General features: G+C 31.3%; 1 protein-coding gene across 4 annotated transcripts in view; it reads left to right on the forward strand.

Annotated features, from left to right (window-relative positions):
- Window positions 1-20,120, forward strand: part of cN-IIIB (cytosolic 5'-nucleotidase IIIB) — a 20,368-nt gene extending 248 nt beyond the window's left edge. For 2 of the 4 annotated variants that reach the window (XM_027350753.2, XM_027350750.2), the window contains exons 2-8: window positions 2,441-2,699; window positions 3,545-3,643; window positions 13,334-13,403; window positions 14,777-14,999; window positions 15,172-15,334; window positions 15,517-15,717; window positions 16,373-20,120. In XM_027350753.2, coding sequence (XP_027206554.1) covers window positions 2,490-2,699; window positions 3,545-3,643; window positions 13,334-13,403; window positions 14,777-14,999; window positions 15,172-15,334; window positions 15,517-15,717; window positions 16,373-16,474 — 1,068 coding nt within the window. In that variant the 5' untranslated portion in view covers window positions 2,441-2,489 and the 3' untranslated portion in view covers window positions 16,475-20,120. Of the gene's footprint in view, window positions 1-2,440; window positions 2,700-3,544; window positions 3,644-9,127; window positions 9,198-12,118; window positions 12,189-13,333; window positions 13,404-14,776; window positions 15,000-15,171; window positions 15,335-15,516; window positions 15,718-16,372 lie in introns of all 4 variants that reach the window. The other 2 variants (XM_027350751.2, XM_027350752.2) reach the window with 2 other exon arrangements.
- Window positions 20,121-20,279: the final 159 nt, after the last annotated feature.

Below are 20,279 nucleotides of genomic sequence, written 5' to 3' on the forward strand. Positions count from 1 at the left end.
GTGGTCTTTGTATTGTGTTTTAATCGTGGAGAGACTTGGATAAGAGGAGTAAAATATGTTGGTCTGAGAGTGTGTGAAGTAAGTACTCTGTTTAGATGTTGCTAAGTGAAGGGACGGAATTAAGTTTTTGGTGTTGCTTACGTTTATTTCGATGCTTTGTCATGTTTTTATTTGCTTGGCATGTTGTAGAGTTTGTTAAGAGCTTGTGGGCTTTTGCTTAATTTTTTAAAACAATTAACACGATCTTAAATAGCAATATTTCTGAAGTTACGGATGCTGCATAAAGAAAATAATGGATATTTTCTCTCCTATGTTATTCTCTCAACTGATTACCTGTTTATCATAGAACAAGAAATAAAATGATAAGGGAAATTAGCACACGAAAGTCTAGGTTTTGAAATAAGTGTTAAATGTTTAAGAACTTGTGAAAATAGGCCTAAAATGGTTAAGGGAAACCTAATACTAAACATTTGTTTTGTAGTATTTTTAGTTTGTAGGTAGTATGAGTCTCTCCTTTTGTGAACTTTGATTGTATGGGTCTTTGTAGTAGAGAAGATTATAAGTAGTGTTGGCATTACATAATGGCTAAAATGAAATAGAAATGTATATAATTTTGTTTGATTTTTATTATACAAAAAAAATAAATAAATAAAAGAATAATTACTGGACAGTAAATGGGTTGATTAATGATTATTACCAAATGAATATTGATTATAATTTTTGGGTAATTGGAAGAGGGCAAAGTGCAGCTTTCATTGGAAGGCATAATTTATCACAGTCAAAGCTTGATATTTTAGAAAAAAAACAAATTATTGGATAGATATCTTGAAACACTAGACCGTGGCTGACCATAGGAGACCCAAATTAGCATTTTTGTCTTTTAACTTTGGCAAGGATTGAAACGAGGCCATGCAGGATTTGAGAAAAAAAACAAAGACAAGATAAGGCCTCCACAATAAGACATAAAACCACTATTGACAATAGAAAATATTCAGCAGAAAGTGAAGGTAAATCCGTAGTTGCTTTCCAGAGATACACCCTCAATACCTTTACATGCCCCCTCCCCCCCAAAAAAAAAATGTTGTGCAGGCTACCCACGTCCATACAAACATAATATTATAAGAGCCATGATGAAAGGGTCAACCCACTCATGATAGATGAAGTCAAATTGGATGGCAAGTACCCAGTTTCTCCTTAATTTTGGCGCTAAATTCTCGTTTACTTGTTTGGCCCTGATGAGAGTGGTTGAGGAGAGCCAACCCTTCAAAAGTAGGCTTAAATTCTCTTTTTTGTTTAGTGCAGGGAAATCCTGTTCAGAGTTAAAGATGCACTTAATATCAAAAGAAGCCGATGGTGTATTTTTTTTTCTTACCAGAGATATGAACCAAAGAAAAAATGGAACATGATTAACAGTAAATGGATATAGGAGAAAAATGTCATAGAATTATATAATTGATTCTATGGAATGGTTATCTATAATTAATCTACTGTAGGATTATCTGAAAGTGAACCATTATTATTTTTTTGTAATATTTTCATATTGCATATATGAGTATGTCAATTTTGTTTGTAATACAGGTATTAAAGCAAATGAAAGTTTATATTTACAGACAGTGATAAGAGATATCATGTTGTGGCAATGATAAGAGAGATCTTAAACTACTTTTGCTAATATGAATAAATAATTAGATTAGAATTAACTGTACATAGATATGTGTATATAGCATGTTGTGTAGCTTCTTGGAGTAACAAGATATATAAAACTATTCATAAATGGCATTTGATATAACCAATTTAATTGTGGTCTTATCTATCCAGCAGCGGGAGAAAAGAGAAAAGTAAATAATGAGAATAATCCTTAAGAATACTTCAGGTGAGACATGAAAATTGATTATGTACAGTAAAGATAAACCCACAATCTCTAATCAGAGTCCACAGATCTGTATATCAAAATATGCTCTGGCCTTTGCACTTTTTGCTGCAGCATAGGTGAATGAACTTTCACTATATATATATCTAGCTGTAGATAGATATGTGGTTAAAGTTTGTTGGTATTTGTTGGTGTGGGAAGTGTGGTGGCTGTGACATTACTTGATATGGCCCTTTGCTGGATGACTTTACCTTGTTAGATACTAGATTGTGCATGTTTGCTTAAGTTTCTTAGATGGTAAAAAAGATCTTATTGTTTTATAATCTGTGCTTGCCTTGTTTGTTAAGGTTAAATGAATTATGTTCTTTGATAGTCTGCATGCAAAATACAACACTGAGATGGATATATATTTGGTAAAGGATCTGATCTTTGGAAGGCAAAAATTGTTGCAAGAGGTCTTTATTATACTATAAAATCCCAAAACATTGACAAAATCAAGATTAGGGTGTGTCATAATTAATGAATAACACTTTCATTCACATCCATTTTAACCAAGTTGTAACCTTGCAGGTAACACCTGTTGTGTCTTGCCATCAACATATGTGTGACTGAGAACCTCATGATTGTCTCACGAGGGGCGGTGTTAAGGGCAGGTGGACGACAGTTGTCTAGAGTGCTCGGTGGAGCAAGACCAACGGAACACATTACCGAACCAAGCAAAGGCTCTGCCATTCGGCACAAATCCTCTGGACCATCTGACTCAGGTTTTTGCCAGTTTACTGCAGGAATCATGCCAGAAACTGTGCCTATGTATCCAACTTTGGAGAAAGTGAGTACTTTGTTATATGTTATAATCATGATCATCATCGTCATTATATTTGTCATTGTTTTTAGCACCATCATCTTGATTATTATTATTGTTGATAAAAAACCTGTTCAAAACATAATTTCCTTTAGTTATTATTAATTATAGTAATTATATGAATACTGGCATGATTGACATCAGTCTTCATCATCAAAAGTAATAATAACACAATTGTTATTCAATTTTTGTTATCAAGATTATTATTATAATGAATAATGATTGATTATTCAAATCAGTGTCAAAGTTAGTGCCTTGTTCATAGAAAAAGATGTGTACTAAGCTGTCAGATAATGTGGTACAGTGACTAGTTCCTTTCTGCCCCAACTTTGACCTCAATATGTTAATGTCAGCATGCCAGTATTCACTCCTAGCTAAGTCAACTGCGAGAGGAGCAACTGAGTACGAACACAAGACCTTGCGATTGCAGAGCTAGCACTTTAGGACTTAGCTATACCACATCTATATTATGATTGTTGCCACTCATTGATAATACCATGATTATGAGTTTTTAAAATTGTTATTATTGTTATTATTATTATTGTTAGAAGTAGTAGTAGTAGTAGTATCATCAAAAGTTTTAGTGTTTTATCATTGTTACTATTATTGCTATTAGTATTGTTATTATTTTTTAATTTTATTTATCATTATTTATCATTATTATTAGTTTTTTGTTATTGTTTGGATTATTATTATTGTTATTCTCCATATATTTATTATTATGAATGTAATCATTTTTATTATTATCATTTCTCTCATTTCCATCCCCTTTCTTATAACCAATCTTACAAGAAATGCCAACCTTCTTGCAGCTGGGCCTGCTGAACGCTGCCCACGTGCGGATAAAGGACCTGGCACGCGTAGAGGAACTGGTCTCCTCTCTAGTGTCAAGTGGATTCTCGAAGCTTCAGGTGGGAGGAGTTGGTTAAGCACATTAAGGGAAGCAGGAAGGTCCTAAGAGTAAGAGTTTTATTTCGCCGTGTGATGTTGCGCTTTGATGGGAACCTTAAGAATGCTTTTGATTGGTGATTTAAGATTTTTTTTTTTTTTCTTTATTGATTTTTTTTTTTCTTCTTGTTATTATTTATTTGCTTTGTCTTTTTTTCTATTTTATATTACTTTTTCTTCTTTTCTTTTTCTTTCATTTATCCTTCTTCCTTTCCTTTTTCTTTTTTCTTTTTCTTTCATTTATCCTTTTTCCTTTTCTTTTTCTTTGCCTAATGCAGTTTTTCCATTTCTCTTTGTTTTCTTTCCCTTCTTCATAATGAAGCAATGTAAATCCAAATGGATTCTGTATTACTTTTACCTTTTTTTATATTTGTATTTTCAAATACAGTTAAGTTTTCCATTAGCATCAGAAAATGGTGATTCTCGAGTCTTTTGAAATTGTTCTTATAACAGAAAATTGTAAAAGTATAGATTATTACGCAGACTTTTTAATTTATATTTCTTGGATGCAAATTGCAATATGCTTTGTTATCTGTTAAAGAATTTGTTTCTAATTTGTCTTTTTCAGTGCTATGTTTATAATTAATTTCACTTTGATGCATACAATGATTACATATTTTAGAAGATTATGTATTTGATTTATTTAAAGATTGGACATGTTCACCATCATCATTATCACTGTCATTCATATATGTTTCTGATAAATTATTTAGATATACATATTAACATTTGGTAAAATGCTTGGTTTTCCATTATGATTGTCAAATATTTTATTACTTAATCCCCTTTTTAGATTAAATTCAAGTGTTTACATTATTAGAAATTCTCTCTCCAATAAGTTCAAGTAATAATATCCAAACCCTTAACTGTTTAATATATTTGAATATTGATTAAGATCCAGACATCGTTTTCAAAGCTTCTCATTGATTACTTTCTTCTGCTTATTTATTATTTCCCTGTCCCTCCATGTGCTCTTTCCATTTTAATTTCAGTTTTGCTGTTCATTGCAAATTGTTCACAAAAATTTAAGATGATTCAGAAATGTTTAAGATTATTGTATGGTACCGAGAGATGAAATTGTGTGTCATAGATGAAGACCGAAGGATAAGCGGTTAAGGTTTCTATCAGTGTGATCACAAGCCATTTACCATGATTGTTCCCTTTGCTAAGTTGAGTGTAGTGGTTGCCTTTTTTTATGTTCTCTCTCTTAAGGTTATTAGTAATTTGATTAGGGTTGACCTTTGAGAATCGAGGCTGGTAGTACAGAAGTTCCCCTTTTTTCTAGATAGATAGATAGCAAAATGTACCTTACTGTCATTTTGAACCGAGCTTATCAAATTTAACCAGCATCACCCTTTTCTGTGTAGTTTAAGTGATATCATTATTTATTGGTAATGTAGTTGATTGATTATATATTTTGCAATATAAACTCTTTCAATGCTTACTTTCCTCATGATATTGTAATAATGCAATATAATTATTACGTACATGCTGGTGCCAATACCCATTCATCTAATGTTGGAAAAGAAGTCTGCAGTTAGGGGATGCCATTTTTATCTTTACTTTCGTTTTGGCCGAATGATATTTATTCAGAGTGCCGTGAAACAAAGTTGTATCTCAGTGGTTGACCAAAACTAATTCCAAATGGCATCTAAGGTAGTGCAAGTATTTTGAATACATTCAGACCCTCGATCATAGTGAATTAGTTAGAAAAATATATGATAAAGATTTAGTGGATGAAATGTCATTCAGTAATTTATTTGTGTTGTGAGAATAAAGAAAGTGATTAAGTTCATTCAAATAATTACCATACCATAAAGCTACCAGCCTTTTCAAGAATCTGTTTCTGAAGTTTCCACAGCAAAGGGAAGCATCATATCTTATGGCTCTCCTTCAGTTTTCTAAGAATTAAGAAAATTTGCTTTTAATTGTTTTACTCAGTATATCTCTTTCTTTTTAAATATTGTCTTTCTTGAATGCTTTTCTTTTTGCCTGAAATTCCAGTGAAGATGCTTGGACTTTTATAAAAATCTGTTTAGAAACTAAATATATTCAGTCTTTCCTTTGACTTGAAAGTTTCATAAATTTAATTTTATGCTTTTTTATGGAGAGGATCACTTTGTTTATATTATGGCATGGGAATTGTTTTTGATATTAGCTACTGACATTGCAATAGTATGGTAACTGCTAAAAGTAGAGAGACTAAAGAAAAAGAAGATAGTGAAATAACACGTCAGTGATAATGTGAGCCTGCACGTAGCTCTAGCTCACAAGTAGTGGTGCTGAACAAGTTGTTCTTTAGGGCGTGGTAGTAGTGGATGACTCAAGACACGTGTGATAGAGACATTTGACACAAATCTGCGGTGATTGGCAAGAGACTTCGCTGTGACTTCAGGACATTAATATCAGAAAAATTGATATTTTTGAAATGGAGAGACTCTTTGTTTGTAGTTTTAGGTGTTCCAAGTTCCTGCATTCTAGGTAGTGGGACTGAAAGAAATGAAAATGTAATCTTTTGTTATTTAGATTTATCTATATTTCCATTTAGGGTTTTAATAGAATGCAGTAGTGCCTTGTTAAGAAATGGGACTCAAAACCTAAAACCTGAATGCGAGAAGAGCAAAGTATATCCTGTTCTTAAACTCATATAATGTTGGCAATTCCTCTTTCCATTAATCCAATGCCGATGGGTATAAAAGTTTAGCAAGTGGACGTAATAACAGGATTGTTGGCGTGCATCGGCAGTTTCCCCTCTTTGTGCCCGGCTAGTTCATTAGTTTGTGAGCAGTATTTGGCACCTTTATAAAAGCTCTTATTTTGCTATAATTTATAAAAATATTATAATATTATAGGTTTACCTTCATTATAGGTCCTATTGCATTAAATCTTTACCAGATAAATGAAGCCGCTATTATTGGAGAAAAACAAACTCCGACGAACCAATTGCGTGGGAATGGGCATGATATGATGCCATCATTTTTTTGGTCCACAACAGCCACGGCATGTACGTACATGCCACCCTTTGGCTAGTGGTTAAGTAATGTATTGGAAATTATCCACCATATTTTATCACTTAAAAAAAAGAAGTTTTTAATGAGCTAAGATATAATCCACTTTAGCCCAGTAGCACCAAGTACATGTAGTGTCCACTGTAGTTTTGATCTGTAAATTTTGTTTACATACAAATGATTCCACAAGTGCGTAGTTAAAAAGGAGTCAGATAGTAGACATAACTAACGTCATATGTTTACCCCATTACTTTACCGTTTAGGATTTTTTTAGTGCTGTTATTATCTCTGCAGTTGCTATTATTGTTACTAACAGTATGATTGTTAAGATGTTATTAATGATATTGGTAATATTTATTTCAAGGAAAAAGGTAAGAAGAGGAAAATGAGTAGTTGACTGCTTTGTGACTAAGCATTTAGAGTCATCCATATGTAAACATTATTAATTTAACAAATATCAAAGTGGACTGGGCATGTATGTACATACCCTCCTGGCATCAGTGGGTTAAGATTATGATAAAGCATTTTGATAGAATTATAGCATTGTCATTGTAGTTGATTTGTTTTGAGCAACCACAAAATAGAAAAATTGTAATGAGCAGATTGAAAATAGTAGACATTGAATGAATGAATTTTAATATGTGCGCAGGAAAGAAGTGTCACAGTATGGTAGCATAGGAGACAAAGTTTACTTGGCATTTCCATGATGAAATATTGTAAATGAGAATATTTACATAGGTTACAAAGGTAACATTATCTTCTTGCACGTGGTGAGTGATCATTTTAAAGTAAGTAGTTATTAGCAGTGATCGTGGTTAGAAGGTATACAGTAGTCTTCTGATTAAAAAGAAATATTTGGCTAGAGAATGAATCATGTTTTACTGATGTGGACACTTAGAATTGTTTGGTGTTGCTTGTTTTTAGCGATGTCTTCATTTTCAAGTCATCAAGACAGATGGATTGTTTTATAGAAGCTCTTATAGGTATGCAAGACCGGTGATGTAAATAATTATTGTTATGAATGTCCTGATGTTAATTGACTAATAGTGCTACGGTGCACTCAGCAGAAATTTACTTGTAGTTTAAGCAAAAATTCATATATGTGGCAGTCTTCATAGCTTAGATTGCGCTAAATTTATGCACAATACTTCCTGATATAGTTTTGATTGTGTTGTTTTCTACAGTAGGCTTGTGTTTATTGCTTTTTATTCCAAACGACTGGGAAATTAGAAGAATTAGATGTAGGACTAGTTGGGTTATACTTTACTGAATGTGGAGCAGGGGGGAATATACGAAGCATTTTCTAATTTTATAAACATAGAGATGTTTTCATTAACTAGATTTAGAGCATGGAGGCCTGAATATTGACATGATTATATGTTTTAGATTGTGGTAATGTCTTCATGGGTTTCAGTAGTGTTGCATGGCCTTTCTTTTGAGTGAAAAGAAAGCAACTCTTGTGTGATTGAGTGTGTGGGTGGGTGAGTGAGTGTGTTGTTGTGTGGTTGAATGTGGGTGGTTGATTGGTTGAGTGTGGGTGAGTGAGTGTGTGGTTGAGTGGGTGAGTGAGTGTGAGGGTTAGTGGTTGAGAATGGGTGAGTGAGTGAGTGAGTGTGAGCGTAAGAGAGAGAGAGAGAGAATGAGTGAGTAAGTGAGTAAGTAAATTGTGTACATATAACAAAATTAGCTAAAGCATGTCCACTGGTATGTTTCACTCTAGTAGTAATGTTCATAATACTCATGCACTGATTTTTTTTTGTCTCCATATTATCAATGGAATTGTCTTTTTCATTTCTTCATCAAGCATGGTTCTCTTTGAGGCTTTACATCTTATAATGTATATGCAAATTATAAGTTACCTTATTACGTCTTTTAACATTAGTATTTCACTTGAAAGTTCCTCTTATTGTGAAATGCTTTTCATATATCTTAAGGATACACAGTATCCATATTTTATATATATGCTCTAAATTTAATGTTAACAAAGCTTTGTATGATTCTGATATAGATGAAATCTTTACATGAAAGTGGCTGTTCATAAAGGAAATATCACAAAATTATTATTGTATTTGCTAGAAGAATGAATTCAAGCTCATAATATAGACCATTTTCTGAATTTATCAGTAGTTTACTATTTCTGTTGATGCAGTAATTCCTGTCTGTGATTCCTAGTAATTTATTTCTTTTATGTCATCAGGAAGCAAGTACTGACAATGATAGGAAAATTAGAACAAATCCTTTATATTTGTCTGTGTTATTTTGTAACCATTACATATCTTGTAAATACCATTTTATTTATCTAATGTTAACATTCACTATTATTTGGCAAATTGATTTCATGTGCTTGTAGTATGTCTAATAGGATTTAAGCAACTAAACGGACTTTGCATTCTAATTTTAACATGTAAAGATATAGACTGACCACTAGTCTGCCCTCAGCTGGTGGTGGACTATGACTTCACTCTGACGCGGGTTCATTACGAGGGTCAGCGCTGTCACTGCTCTTGGGGTAAGTGGTAGGGGAGGTTTGGACAAAGGGAATGGGTGGGACAAACCAGGTTCGTTGTACAGTCGTCCCAGTCTCGATTCCTGAATGTGCTTAATTTCATGGCTCATTTAAAGCACCTTTCTGCCAAACGTGATTTGGCTTCTGAGGAGGAGGTGAGATGCAGACGGAGTGGTGGCATTTTGTTAACTTTAGAATTTGGTTCGACTGTTCTGATTCTCAGGAGGCACTCTCATCGACTCTGGTCCTTAGTTAGATTGTCTTACTACTCTTATTCTCTTTTTTTTAATCTTTTCTTATTGGTTGAAGTGAATAAATATATCCTGTTCTCTGGTGAACTAATGTTTTGTTTTAAATCATATTTATATAATGGATGATAGACATGCATGCAGGTATCTTAGCTATATATGTTTTTTTTATGTATGTATATTATTTGTGGAAATGCTGCTTTTTTGTATTCAAGCTTATGTTTTATTCAAGATATTGATAGTAAAAATAGTTGTAGTAGAATAAAATATAATAGTTTGAATAGCACAGATGGCACAAATTACTGTTAAAGACTTGATTTGTATAAATGTTTATTACGAGTTCTTTACTTCCATTATTTATTTAATTTGCTTCTCACAGGGAACTCTTTTGCATCATTTTTCAATTGATGATTAAAACAGTATTTTTATATATATTTTGTTAGAAAGTTATTCTTAAATATTTGAATATTAGATACAAGGTTTGCAGTTAAGATTTTGATAACGGATTTATGATTTTTTATCCGATAACAGATGTTGGTTATTCCTTGTATATAATTTTGGTTAGTGTATGCATATATCTAAATCTGTATCTGTATATTCGTATTTTTATTTTTATTTTTATTTTTATTTGTATATATCCATGAATATAAATAGATATAGATATAAATATGAATGTAAGTATAAATTTATATATATATACATACATATACATGTACATGTACATATATATATATATATATATATATATATATATATATATATATATATATATATATATATATATATATATATATATATATTATATCTAATCTATATATATATATATAGATAGATATATGTATTTATAAATATATATAGATATAGATATAGATATAGATATATATAGATATGTATATATGTATATATAAATATACATATATAATTATATATATTTATATATATTTATATACATATTTATATATATTTATATATATTTATATTTATATATATTATATATTTATATATATTATATATTTATACATATATATTTATATATGTTTATTTTAATATATGTATATTTCTATATATGTTTATTTATATATATTATATATTTATTTTTATATATATATATATATATATATATATATATATTTAGAGATATATATATATATACATATGTATACATATATATATATATATATATATATATATATATATATATATATATATATATATATATATATATATATATATATATATATATATATATGTATATATATATATATATATATATATATATATATATATATATATATATATATATATATAAACTTATATATATATTGTATATATATATATATATATATATATATATATATATATTTATATATATATATGTATATTTATATATATATACTTATATATATATATTTAGAGATATATATAAATATAAATATGTATAGATAGATATATGTGAATATATAAAACAGGTAATTTCATAAGTACAAGGTAAATCAGTGTTAGGCATGATTGTATTAGAAGTCGGCTAGTGTCACTTTTAAAGCACTTGGGGCAGCAGTACCTCTACTGGGCCAAAATAATGGTATTAATGGTAGAATAACTTTTATTTAGTAACTGAATAATTCCAAAAAACATAATATATGACATAATTGTAATAGTTCAGGATCTATCTGTTGAAAGGAGATGAAGGGTTCAGTATATTTCTCGGCTATAGATTATTAGTTTTCTCGCTGAAGTGAATCGTGTGGAAGGAGACATCCTCTTTGTTTGCAGTGAGATACAGATAACATGTATTTGTTTATAGTAATTAATCTGATCAAATCATATACTTATATATGTTGCTTACACTCAGCCCAGTGTATGATTATTACATATAAAAGTCATCATTTGCGTACTGTTACGACAACTATGGTACTAGCTTATCTCTCGGTAAACTAGTAACTACACTACGCTACACTTGACTACACAGGACTGGTAACACTGGATTGATGTACTACATTTAATCAGAAAATACTGGTTAACAAATCTGCATATGCCAAATTTGCACATATGTACCAACTGTGTTTTGTGTTTAGACATTGAGTAATTAAAAACAAATATGATCTGAAAGGAAACACTAGAGACGTAAGGAAATATTTACCTTTAGTTTGCCAGATGTGAAGGGTTGAATAGAAGTGGTAGCAAAACAATATGTGTATGAGTGAATGAGAGTGAGTGTCTTCATGGCTGTGTTTGTTTATATTGTGGATAGAAAGAGAGATTGGGATATTTTTTTTCATTTTTTATTTTTCCCCGTGCAAGCTTAAAATTTTACTGTCAGGATTATATTAAAGGGCTAAATAAAAGCAGGTTCATTTTTAATGGTGGCATTACAGTTTATTACCAGAGTGCGTGATGTAATGCAGCAAGATATTGGTCTCTGTCAAGGGTGTCCAGGCATCTTCATGAATTTTTATTATGCCATTCAGTTTGGCAATTACAGCAAAGATTGAAATAATATATGTTTTCCTCTAACATAATTTCAGAGATATTACTGTTGGTGCACATCTTTTTCAAAATTAGCAATGCAATTCTAATGAAAGCTACTGCTATAGCAAGACCAGAGGAGTCCTGTAGCAGACAAGATGTCATTATGTACTGCTCTGTTTATAGTAAGCCTGTTCATTCAACTTACAGATTATTGCAGATTATGACATGACAATAACAAGGTTTCATGTGAATGGACAGAGGGCAGAGTCCAGCTTTGGTGAGTCAACGTAATTGGGAGATGGACTACCAACAGACGCATTATCCAAGCTCTGTAGCCCATGTGCTTGGTGTTCTTATGTTTCTCGCTAATGAAATTTATGTATTAGTTTGTGCATTTTGGTTGGTGTTCAGTACTAGGAGGGGGAAATGGTAAAGGTACATCCATTATGTATAGCATAGATGATCAGTTTCTTGAATACAAGAAAAGATGTACTATGCTCTTTGTCATTAGAATTCTGTTGATAAAGGAATTGGACGTAATTTGTTCTTGTGTTCAGCAGTCTGCAATGCTTTCTCCAATTAGAATGATACGTTTCCCGCAACCACCTACCAACTTTTATTTCTATTTTGCAGAAAATCTTTTATGTGATGTGTGTGTTTTCTTCTCATTATTTTCTTTATTTCCAGTATTTCCTATCTTGCTTTTTTGTATCTCATTCTCTCTTTCTCTTTGCCTGTCTTGCTTTGGATGATAACTTAATGGCTATAGTCTTTTTGTCTCCTGCGGTCTTTTTTCTGCCTCTCGCCTCATATTTGTGTAAAGGAATTTTCTTTTTCTTTTCTGCAGTCTCTTCATCTTTTTGGTTTTGTATGTGCGACTCCATTTCCCACTGCGTATTGTATCTTCTTATTTTAACTCATTCTCTCTATTTATTTCCCTTTGTCTCTTTCTTTTTGTGTCACTTCTGCTAGTCTCTTACTTGACTTTCTTAAATATTTTAATCTTATATGAATTGTAGATTAGACATATACTTCAGTATGCCTTGAAAAATTAAGGAGATTAACCAGAACATAATTGGCTTCATTGCTTGGATAAGGTATGAGAATTATGGATCTGCATAACTGTATCCATTTATATGGGTTTTAGAACTGGCTTCTGTGCATTGTTTTATAGGCTCTAGAGTAACGGGATGATGTACATCATATACCTCATGTTAAAGAGCCAGAGATATGTATAAGATGTGTCATTATTTAAGCATTAAAAATGTATATAGAGAAGCGAGAAAAAAGGTGTAGTGCTGTTTTATTTATTCATTTATTTATTTGTTTATAAAGAAAAGTGCTTTTACTTTCAATGCAGTTAGCCTTTTAGGAACAGATGATGTTACATAGCATAGAAAGTCCTTCACTAACACATTTCAGGTCATTGCCGACTTTGACCGCACCATGACTCGGGTCTCGTACTTTGGAAAGTTGTGTGACACCTGTCATGGTGAGTTCTGCATTGTCATGATGTCTTCTTAAATAGCCACTTACCAGTGTTTAGTAGGGTCTGTGAGAATATGCATTTTACATTCAGCAGTGCAAATGAAGCTTTTGCAGTATGTTGTAATGGCTTTTGCTCTAATTTCTTGAGATAATGATGATTTTCCTTGAATCTGTCAATAGATTTGTTCAAGTGCCTGCTTTTTTTGAAATGTCTGTTAAAGTGATATATTTTTGATCGTTGATATTGATTATTATTATTTATTTATTTACAAGTTTTATCCTATTTTTTTCCATATTTTTATCATGGACTTTCGTTCATTGCGCTATGATTTTGCAAATTCCAGTTTTCAATTATTTTGAATGACAGTGAATGACCGTTAACCTTTCATAAATGAAATGCACAAGCTATATTAATTGTCTATATATTTTGGATTCCATTGATATTTAGCATGAGGCTTACTGCCTGTCAAGCATGTTATCTTCCTATATTAGATAAGGCTGATGTCAGAAATAAACTCGTAATATCCATCATTACACAAACACATTTCAGCTTCCTGTGAGGTTGATCCATTATGTAGAAGGTAAAGGCAGGTCATTAGAATGAATGTTTTTCAAGTTTCAACATGTCACAGGTTAGAATTCTTGATATTATTTTAGGTATTGAGACTCGGTTGTTTCGTGGTGTTTGTAGATTGTTGCTATCTTTTGATATTAGAAGCTTTGGATAAACAAGCATTAACAGATAGTGCACTTTTGCAGGAACAGATATATCCCTCTTGCTGTTATATACACTAATTTGTACACATTCACTATGTGCAACCTTATTTTCTGTCACATTTTCTTGTTTCAACATCTCCTATTTATAGGTTTGCCTTGAGACTGACTGAAATAACTTTTATGGCATTAACTTTGGACCTTGTTGATTAGCACTATGATGAATTGTATAGGAGGAATGTAAATAGGAAAGTTTACCTTGTGGGAACTTATTTTCATTGCATCATTACTTGTGTGAAAGTATAAAGGTTTAGGTTTGTAACAGCAGGATTTGTGGATTACTTTTTAAAATTGCATTGGAATCTTTCAAGTTGTATTTTCTTAGGTAAGACCTTAAACAAACAGCATTAGTTTCTGAAATGTGTTTAGTGGAGCCACAATCTGTTGAATGGTAATAAAAGAGTTTAGAGTGTATGTCTGTCTGTGTGTACATTTGCCTTTTGCTTTTGCATTTTATGGTTTGATGTTGAGTTCTTCAGGGAAATGTCATTTTCACATGTCCAGTGGAAAAGTTACTGTCATAATGAGATATGTACATTGCAATTATATATTTTTTTGCTAGACATTGTCATGAAGCTTACCCCTCCAAAAAATAATTTGTAGGCATTATGGACAACAGCAGTCTTATGCCAGCCTTTTACCGTGAAGAGGCTAATAAGCTCCTGGCCAAGTATTACCCCATTGAGATCGACCCAAAGATGTCGGAGGAAGAGAAGATTCCGTACATGATCGAATGGTACAATCAGATCCATGAGCTAATCATTAAATGCAAGGTCAGCCAGAAGTCTCTTGAAGAGATGGTCAGCAGTAGTAATGCCAGATTAAGGTAAAAGTTTACACATTATCTTTTATTCTTGTTGGCTTTCTCTCTCCTATCATGATACACTGTGTTTACGTTGGGTGCCATTTTTTCCCATTAGTTATGAATATTTTTTAATGTTAGGTCAGTTATTTTATATTGTTCTAAGGTATAACTGAAATTTTCTTTGCCTCTCCAGAGATGGAACTCGAGATCTGTGCAAAAAGCTTCATGAGTATGGTGTTCCAGTGCTAGTTTTCTCAGCTGGAATGGGCGACATATTGGAACAAGTATTGCGTCATTTTGATGTTTATACGGACAACCTTAAAGTGGTTTCCAATTTCTTCAAGTATGATGAGGAGGTTGGTTTATGGAATAATTTTGTTTTGATGTAGATGATCTAATAAAAGATAAGTAGAATTATCAAATGGTTCTACTTTTAGGAAAATGGACAACTTAGATAATGTATACAACTTAAGGCCTTGAATGTGCCTTTTCATTATTCCTTTTTTTGTCTACATTATTCCATTTCTTTTGGTAACAGGGAATAGTCGTTGGTTTTGAAGGTGACTTGATCCACATGTTCAACAAAAATGAGAACGCCATCCACTCATCAGACTATTTTGACAAATTGACCGGGCGGAACAATGTGATCCTTCTTGGGGACTCTTTAGGGGATATTAAGATGGCCGTTGGAGTTCCGCAGCCAAGTAATGTATTGAAGATTGGCTTTCTGAATGACAAGGTAAGGGTTCTTAGTCATTTTCTGTGTCTATATAATTTGTTATTGTTGATGCTATTACTTCTGAAGATAGTAGTTGTCTGTTTGTTTTGTGTGTGGTTATGAAACAGATTCTTTTCCTGAGATAGAAAGTCTCATTTTTCAGGAATATATTTATGGGCTTGTGTGTATGTATGCTTGTGCTTGAATGTGTGTGTCTGTTGTTTGTTTGTTTTATTTTAGAAAATAGAGAAATTGCTCAATTAGGTATCTTTCCTTAAGCTTTATCTAATGCAAGTGAAATTGTTTCAAAATCCTCATTTTCTAGGTAGCTGATATGTGTATAATGCATAGGATCTTTGGATACGTCTCTTTGCTTATACAATTAAAATTGTGTTTTAATTTTTTCACTTATTGTTGGTAAATTAAATGATAATTGACTATGAATACTACTAATAGTGGTAGAATGATTTAATTAGTAATAAATAATTAAATTTTATGTTTGCTTATGAGTCATTAATTGCTTTAACCATTAAATGAATTTTGATTCTTACCTTGAAGCTTATGATATAGAAAATTGATTGGAAGTAATTATTTTGATGAATGACCTTATTCATGCATGCCATAAATGGGTTTAATGGTCTCATTGCAGTATGATTTATTCTCACATTTTTTCCAGGTTGAAGAAAGACTGGAGGCCTACATGGATGGGTTTGATATTGTATTAATTGATGACCAAACAATGGATGTAGTTAACTCTGTAGTGAGGCTTATGGAATAGTTCGGCCAGATTATTGACTTCAAAGCATAAAATCAGGTTGTCATATGTGCAAAAAGCAATTTGTTAAGTGGTTATGCAAATGTCATTAATCAAAGGGAAGTTATGTTTGCACTACTGCTTCTGTACACAAAGCACCATACTTTCTATGTGTATGGAAAAGCATTTACAATTTAGGGTGTGGGGATTTTAGCATGAGTTTGAATGAAAGTCTTAGATGTTTTAGCGCATTTTTTAACTCGTTAGTTAATCGTCGTGTTCTTGAAGAGTCTGAAAAAAAAACAAGCTTTTATTTGCTACCAGGTATGAGTATGATTTTTTTTTGTACTCGGTTGTCATGCTTTAACATGACTGTCAAGATAATGTAATCTTCAATTGGTGTATTCCAGTTTGTAATGCGCATAAAATAGCATGATTTGGTTTTCAAGGCCAATGTGTTCAATATGTCTGTAAGAAATATTCAGGTCGAGATATTTCCATTTCCAAGATTAACAATTATTTCAATTATTTATAAGAAATTAATGGCAGTAGAATCAAATTATTTGTTACTTGGTTCTTAAAAATATAATCTGGACCAGTAACATATTTGTAATGGAGTATTAAAATATTACACTATGTCCAAGTTGTATTTTTAAAAAAGGCTTATATGTTGATGCATCTGTTCCTAAATAATTTAAATTGCCAAATTACATAAAGATAATCAGTTTTAAAAAATAGTAAAGAAAAGTTTAACATGTTGAGGGCAAATATACATGTAAAATTCACTCTGATTTTAGTTTATTATCATTATTTTTTCCACAGATGACTCCACAAGAACTTGGTCAGAGGAGTCAGTCATTTCAGTAATAGTTATATTTGTAATTTTATTTTTGCTATTAGTCTTTCAGTAATAGTTATATTTGTAATTTTATTTTTGCTGTCTTGTTGATAACATTACAGTGTACATAATGTCTGTAATGATAATAATAATAATAATAATAATAATAATAATAATGATGGTAATGATAACATCAACAGTAATATTTCAAACAAATTAGGAAAAAAGCTTTAACTAAAAATTCAAATAGTGAAATAATCAAGTAAGGTCAGGTAAGTCTACTAATTGACTCCTTTGGTGATGAAGTGCTTATGGAACCCCTCTCAGTAAACAAAATTAATAATAAACTAAAATCATAGTTAACGTGACATGTATTTTTGCACTCTTAAGTACCAATAGGTGAATTTAGGATCAATAAATTACTCTTTTTAGATTTGATAATGACTATGTAATGTGTATGAAGAAAAGAACTGTATTTAAAGTGTGAGTGAGCAAATCCTCCCGGAAGTATTCTCTAGACAGAATATGCTGGTAGAAAAAAGTATCTCGTCCACCTCAGTGTAAACCTGAATGAGGTTACGCAAGTTATAAAAAAAACATATGATAAAAATGGGTGAGGTTTCATATGCTTACAGAGGATTCCTTTGTTAAAATGGTTGTTAAAGGTGGAAGTGATGTACGTGTTGTCTCTTATAAATGAGTTGTATTATCTTAAGTGAATACTTCTAATTGGAATTGGATATAACAGTAATTTAAATTTTTTCTATCAATAGTAAATTCCCATAATAGTATAATACCTTATTGTAAAAGGAAATGTTATATCTCATTTATTTATAAGTATTCCATCATGTGAAAATGAGTAATTTGTTTTCCAGCCGTACAACCACATCTAGTAAATCAACTACCCAGACAATAAATTTATGTAGCAGAACTTGCGTCACAAATAAAATTTTGGAGATTACAAACCAGATCTAAAATTCCTAGTCAAAAAGTATTTAACAGGATGTGCAATGTAGTAAATATTAAACTAAGACAAAAGTTTAGTTTTTACTTGTTGCAGACACTTGTCATTGAGTTTGGGTGAAGTGCTTGTGACTACCTACATCTTGGGTGGAATGGTGGCTAAAATTAGTCTTTCACTTTAGCATTGGTAATGTGTGTAGCAAGTTCAAGTAGACCAACACAAGCAGACCATATCCACTGAATAGATGGGAAAGTAAAAATGTGGCTTTCAGTAGAATACAGTTATGCTTTTTTTTCTTTTTTTAGTAGATTAAAGAGTCTGTTTACAAACAATAACATGTATAAATAGTTTTATCATTATCTTCAGCTTTGACCATGCCCATGGTCGGGCAAAAGCACCAGATAATGCCATCTGCCTGATAGTTTGGCCATTTACTGCTGGGTATAGATAAGCAACTCATCCAGACACCAGCACCCATGTGTACAACACACAGACTTTGCACAGTAAACCATCAAAATCCACTGGGTACTGTTCAGTTATATGCAGGTGGCCTTAGGGTTACATATGCAATACCTGCTGATTATCAGAATGCATAAAGTCAATGTTATTGAAAAGAATGCAGTAATTGTATGAAAATTATAAAGAAAAGGGTTCTGATTTTATTTATGCTAAAAAATAATATATTACGAATAAATTTTTAGGAATTTATTTGTATTACCACCAAATGAAACTGAATTTTTTAATGGAAATTACATTGAATTGTTAATTAATCTAGTAAAGTTGATAAGCATATAGCAATAAAAGTACAGTATTAGCCAAGGCATGTTCACTTTAATAAATTAGGTACACATTTGTTATTTTGGCACTATTGAAACCTGCCTGCAATACCAACTAATTTTGGTGGTTTGTTAATTTTTAAAACTGAAATAAGTTTTGCTAATTACTTTTGAAATCAGTTGCTGTCTATCCAAGAGTCATTTGCCAAAAATGGAAAATTTTAATCTTTAATAGTAAAAAATATTTTAGTAATAGCTTCCAACTCAGTCTGTACAATGTAGGTTGTTTCTTAATTGCAATACTTTTAATCAGTAAATGAAATGAGATATTTTCTTACTGAATATCGTTGTATTTGTGTTAACAAAATTTCCAAACAATAGCTCCTATCTTTAAGTTTTATCAGGATGGGATATTATAAAAATAGAAAATAATTTTACCAGCTAAAAACAGAGCACAAGGCAATGCTCAAATAGATGTAGATAACCTAGTAAGCTTTTTTGTATTTCTTTGCTTTTTATACTTCTGAATTGGCTTGTTGGTGGTTTGATAAATTTCAGTGGACATGGCAGTAATAAATGTAAAAGTTACTCTAGTCGGTGGTAAAGTTTGATACCTTGGTGAAAAGCCAACTTGCAAAATGGTGGACATATTGGAGCTCTTGTATATTTCATTAATACCTAATGACTATTTTTCAGATATTGTTACCAATGGCTACCAAAGGATATACCTTCCTACAATACATTTAGAAAGCCCCCAAAATAACAAGAAAAAATCTGCTGCATCAACTAACTGTTAATCAACATAAACTGTAGACTAATTACTATTTTTTTTTTGCTGAATGTAGATCTGATTTAACACCAGTTGATTATGTAAAAAATACAAAAGGACTGCTTGTAAATAACATTAAGTGCTCATTTGTGCTTGGTTCAATGTATTATTCCTTTTACACAAGGATTTTTTCACAATCTTTTGTCAATCAATGAAGGTATGGTTATTAGTCATACAACTTCCACTTGACTGTTCAAAGTTGAAATTTGCTTATTTTTGTAATAAACTTTATTGGAACAAATACATATCAACATAAACTTTCATCCTTTTGTTTTAGTGCCTTATTTTGATCACCAAGAATGCGTACCCCAACTGAACTAGGGTTATAATTAAAATATGCTCTTGTATTTTTTTCTAAAAAGCATTGGGCATTAAAGTCATCTTCATTGAAAATGTTAAATTCACAACTGCGACTGTAAAAA

The sequence above is a fragment of the Penaeus vannamei genome, chromosome 3 (genome assembly GCF_042767895.1).
Source record: "Penaeus vannamei isolate JL-2024 chromosome 3, ASM4276789v1, whole genome shotgun sequence".
Classification (NCBI taxonomy): domain Eukaryota; kingdom Metazoa; phylum Arthropoda; class Malacostraca; order Decapoda; family Penaeidae; genus Penaeus; species Penaeus vannamei.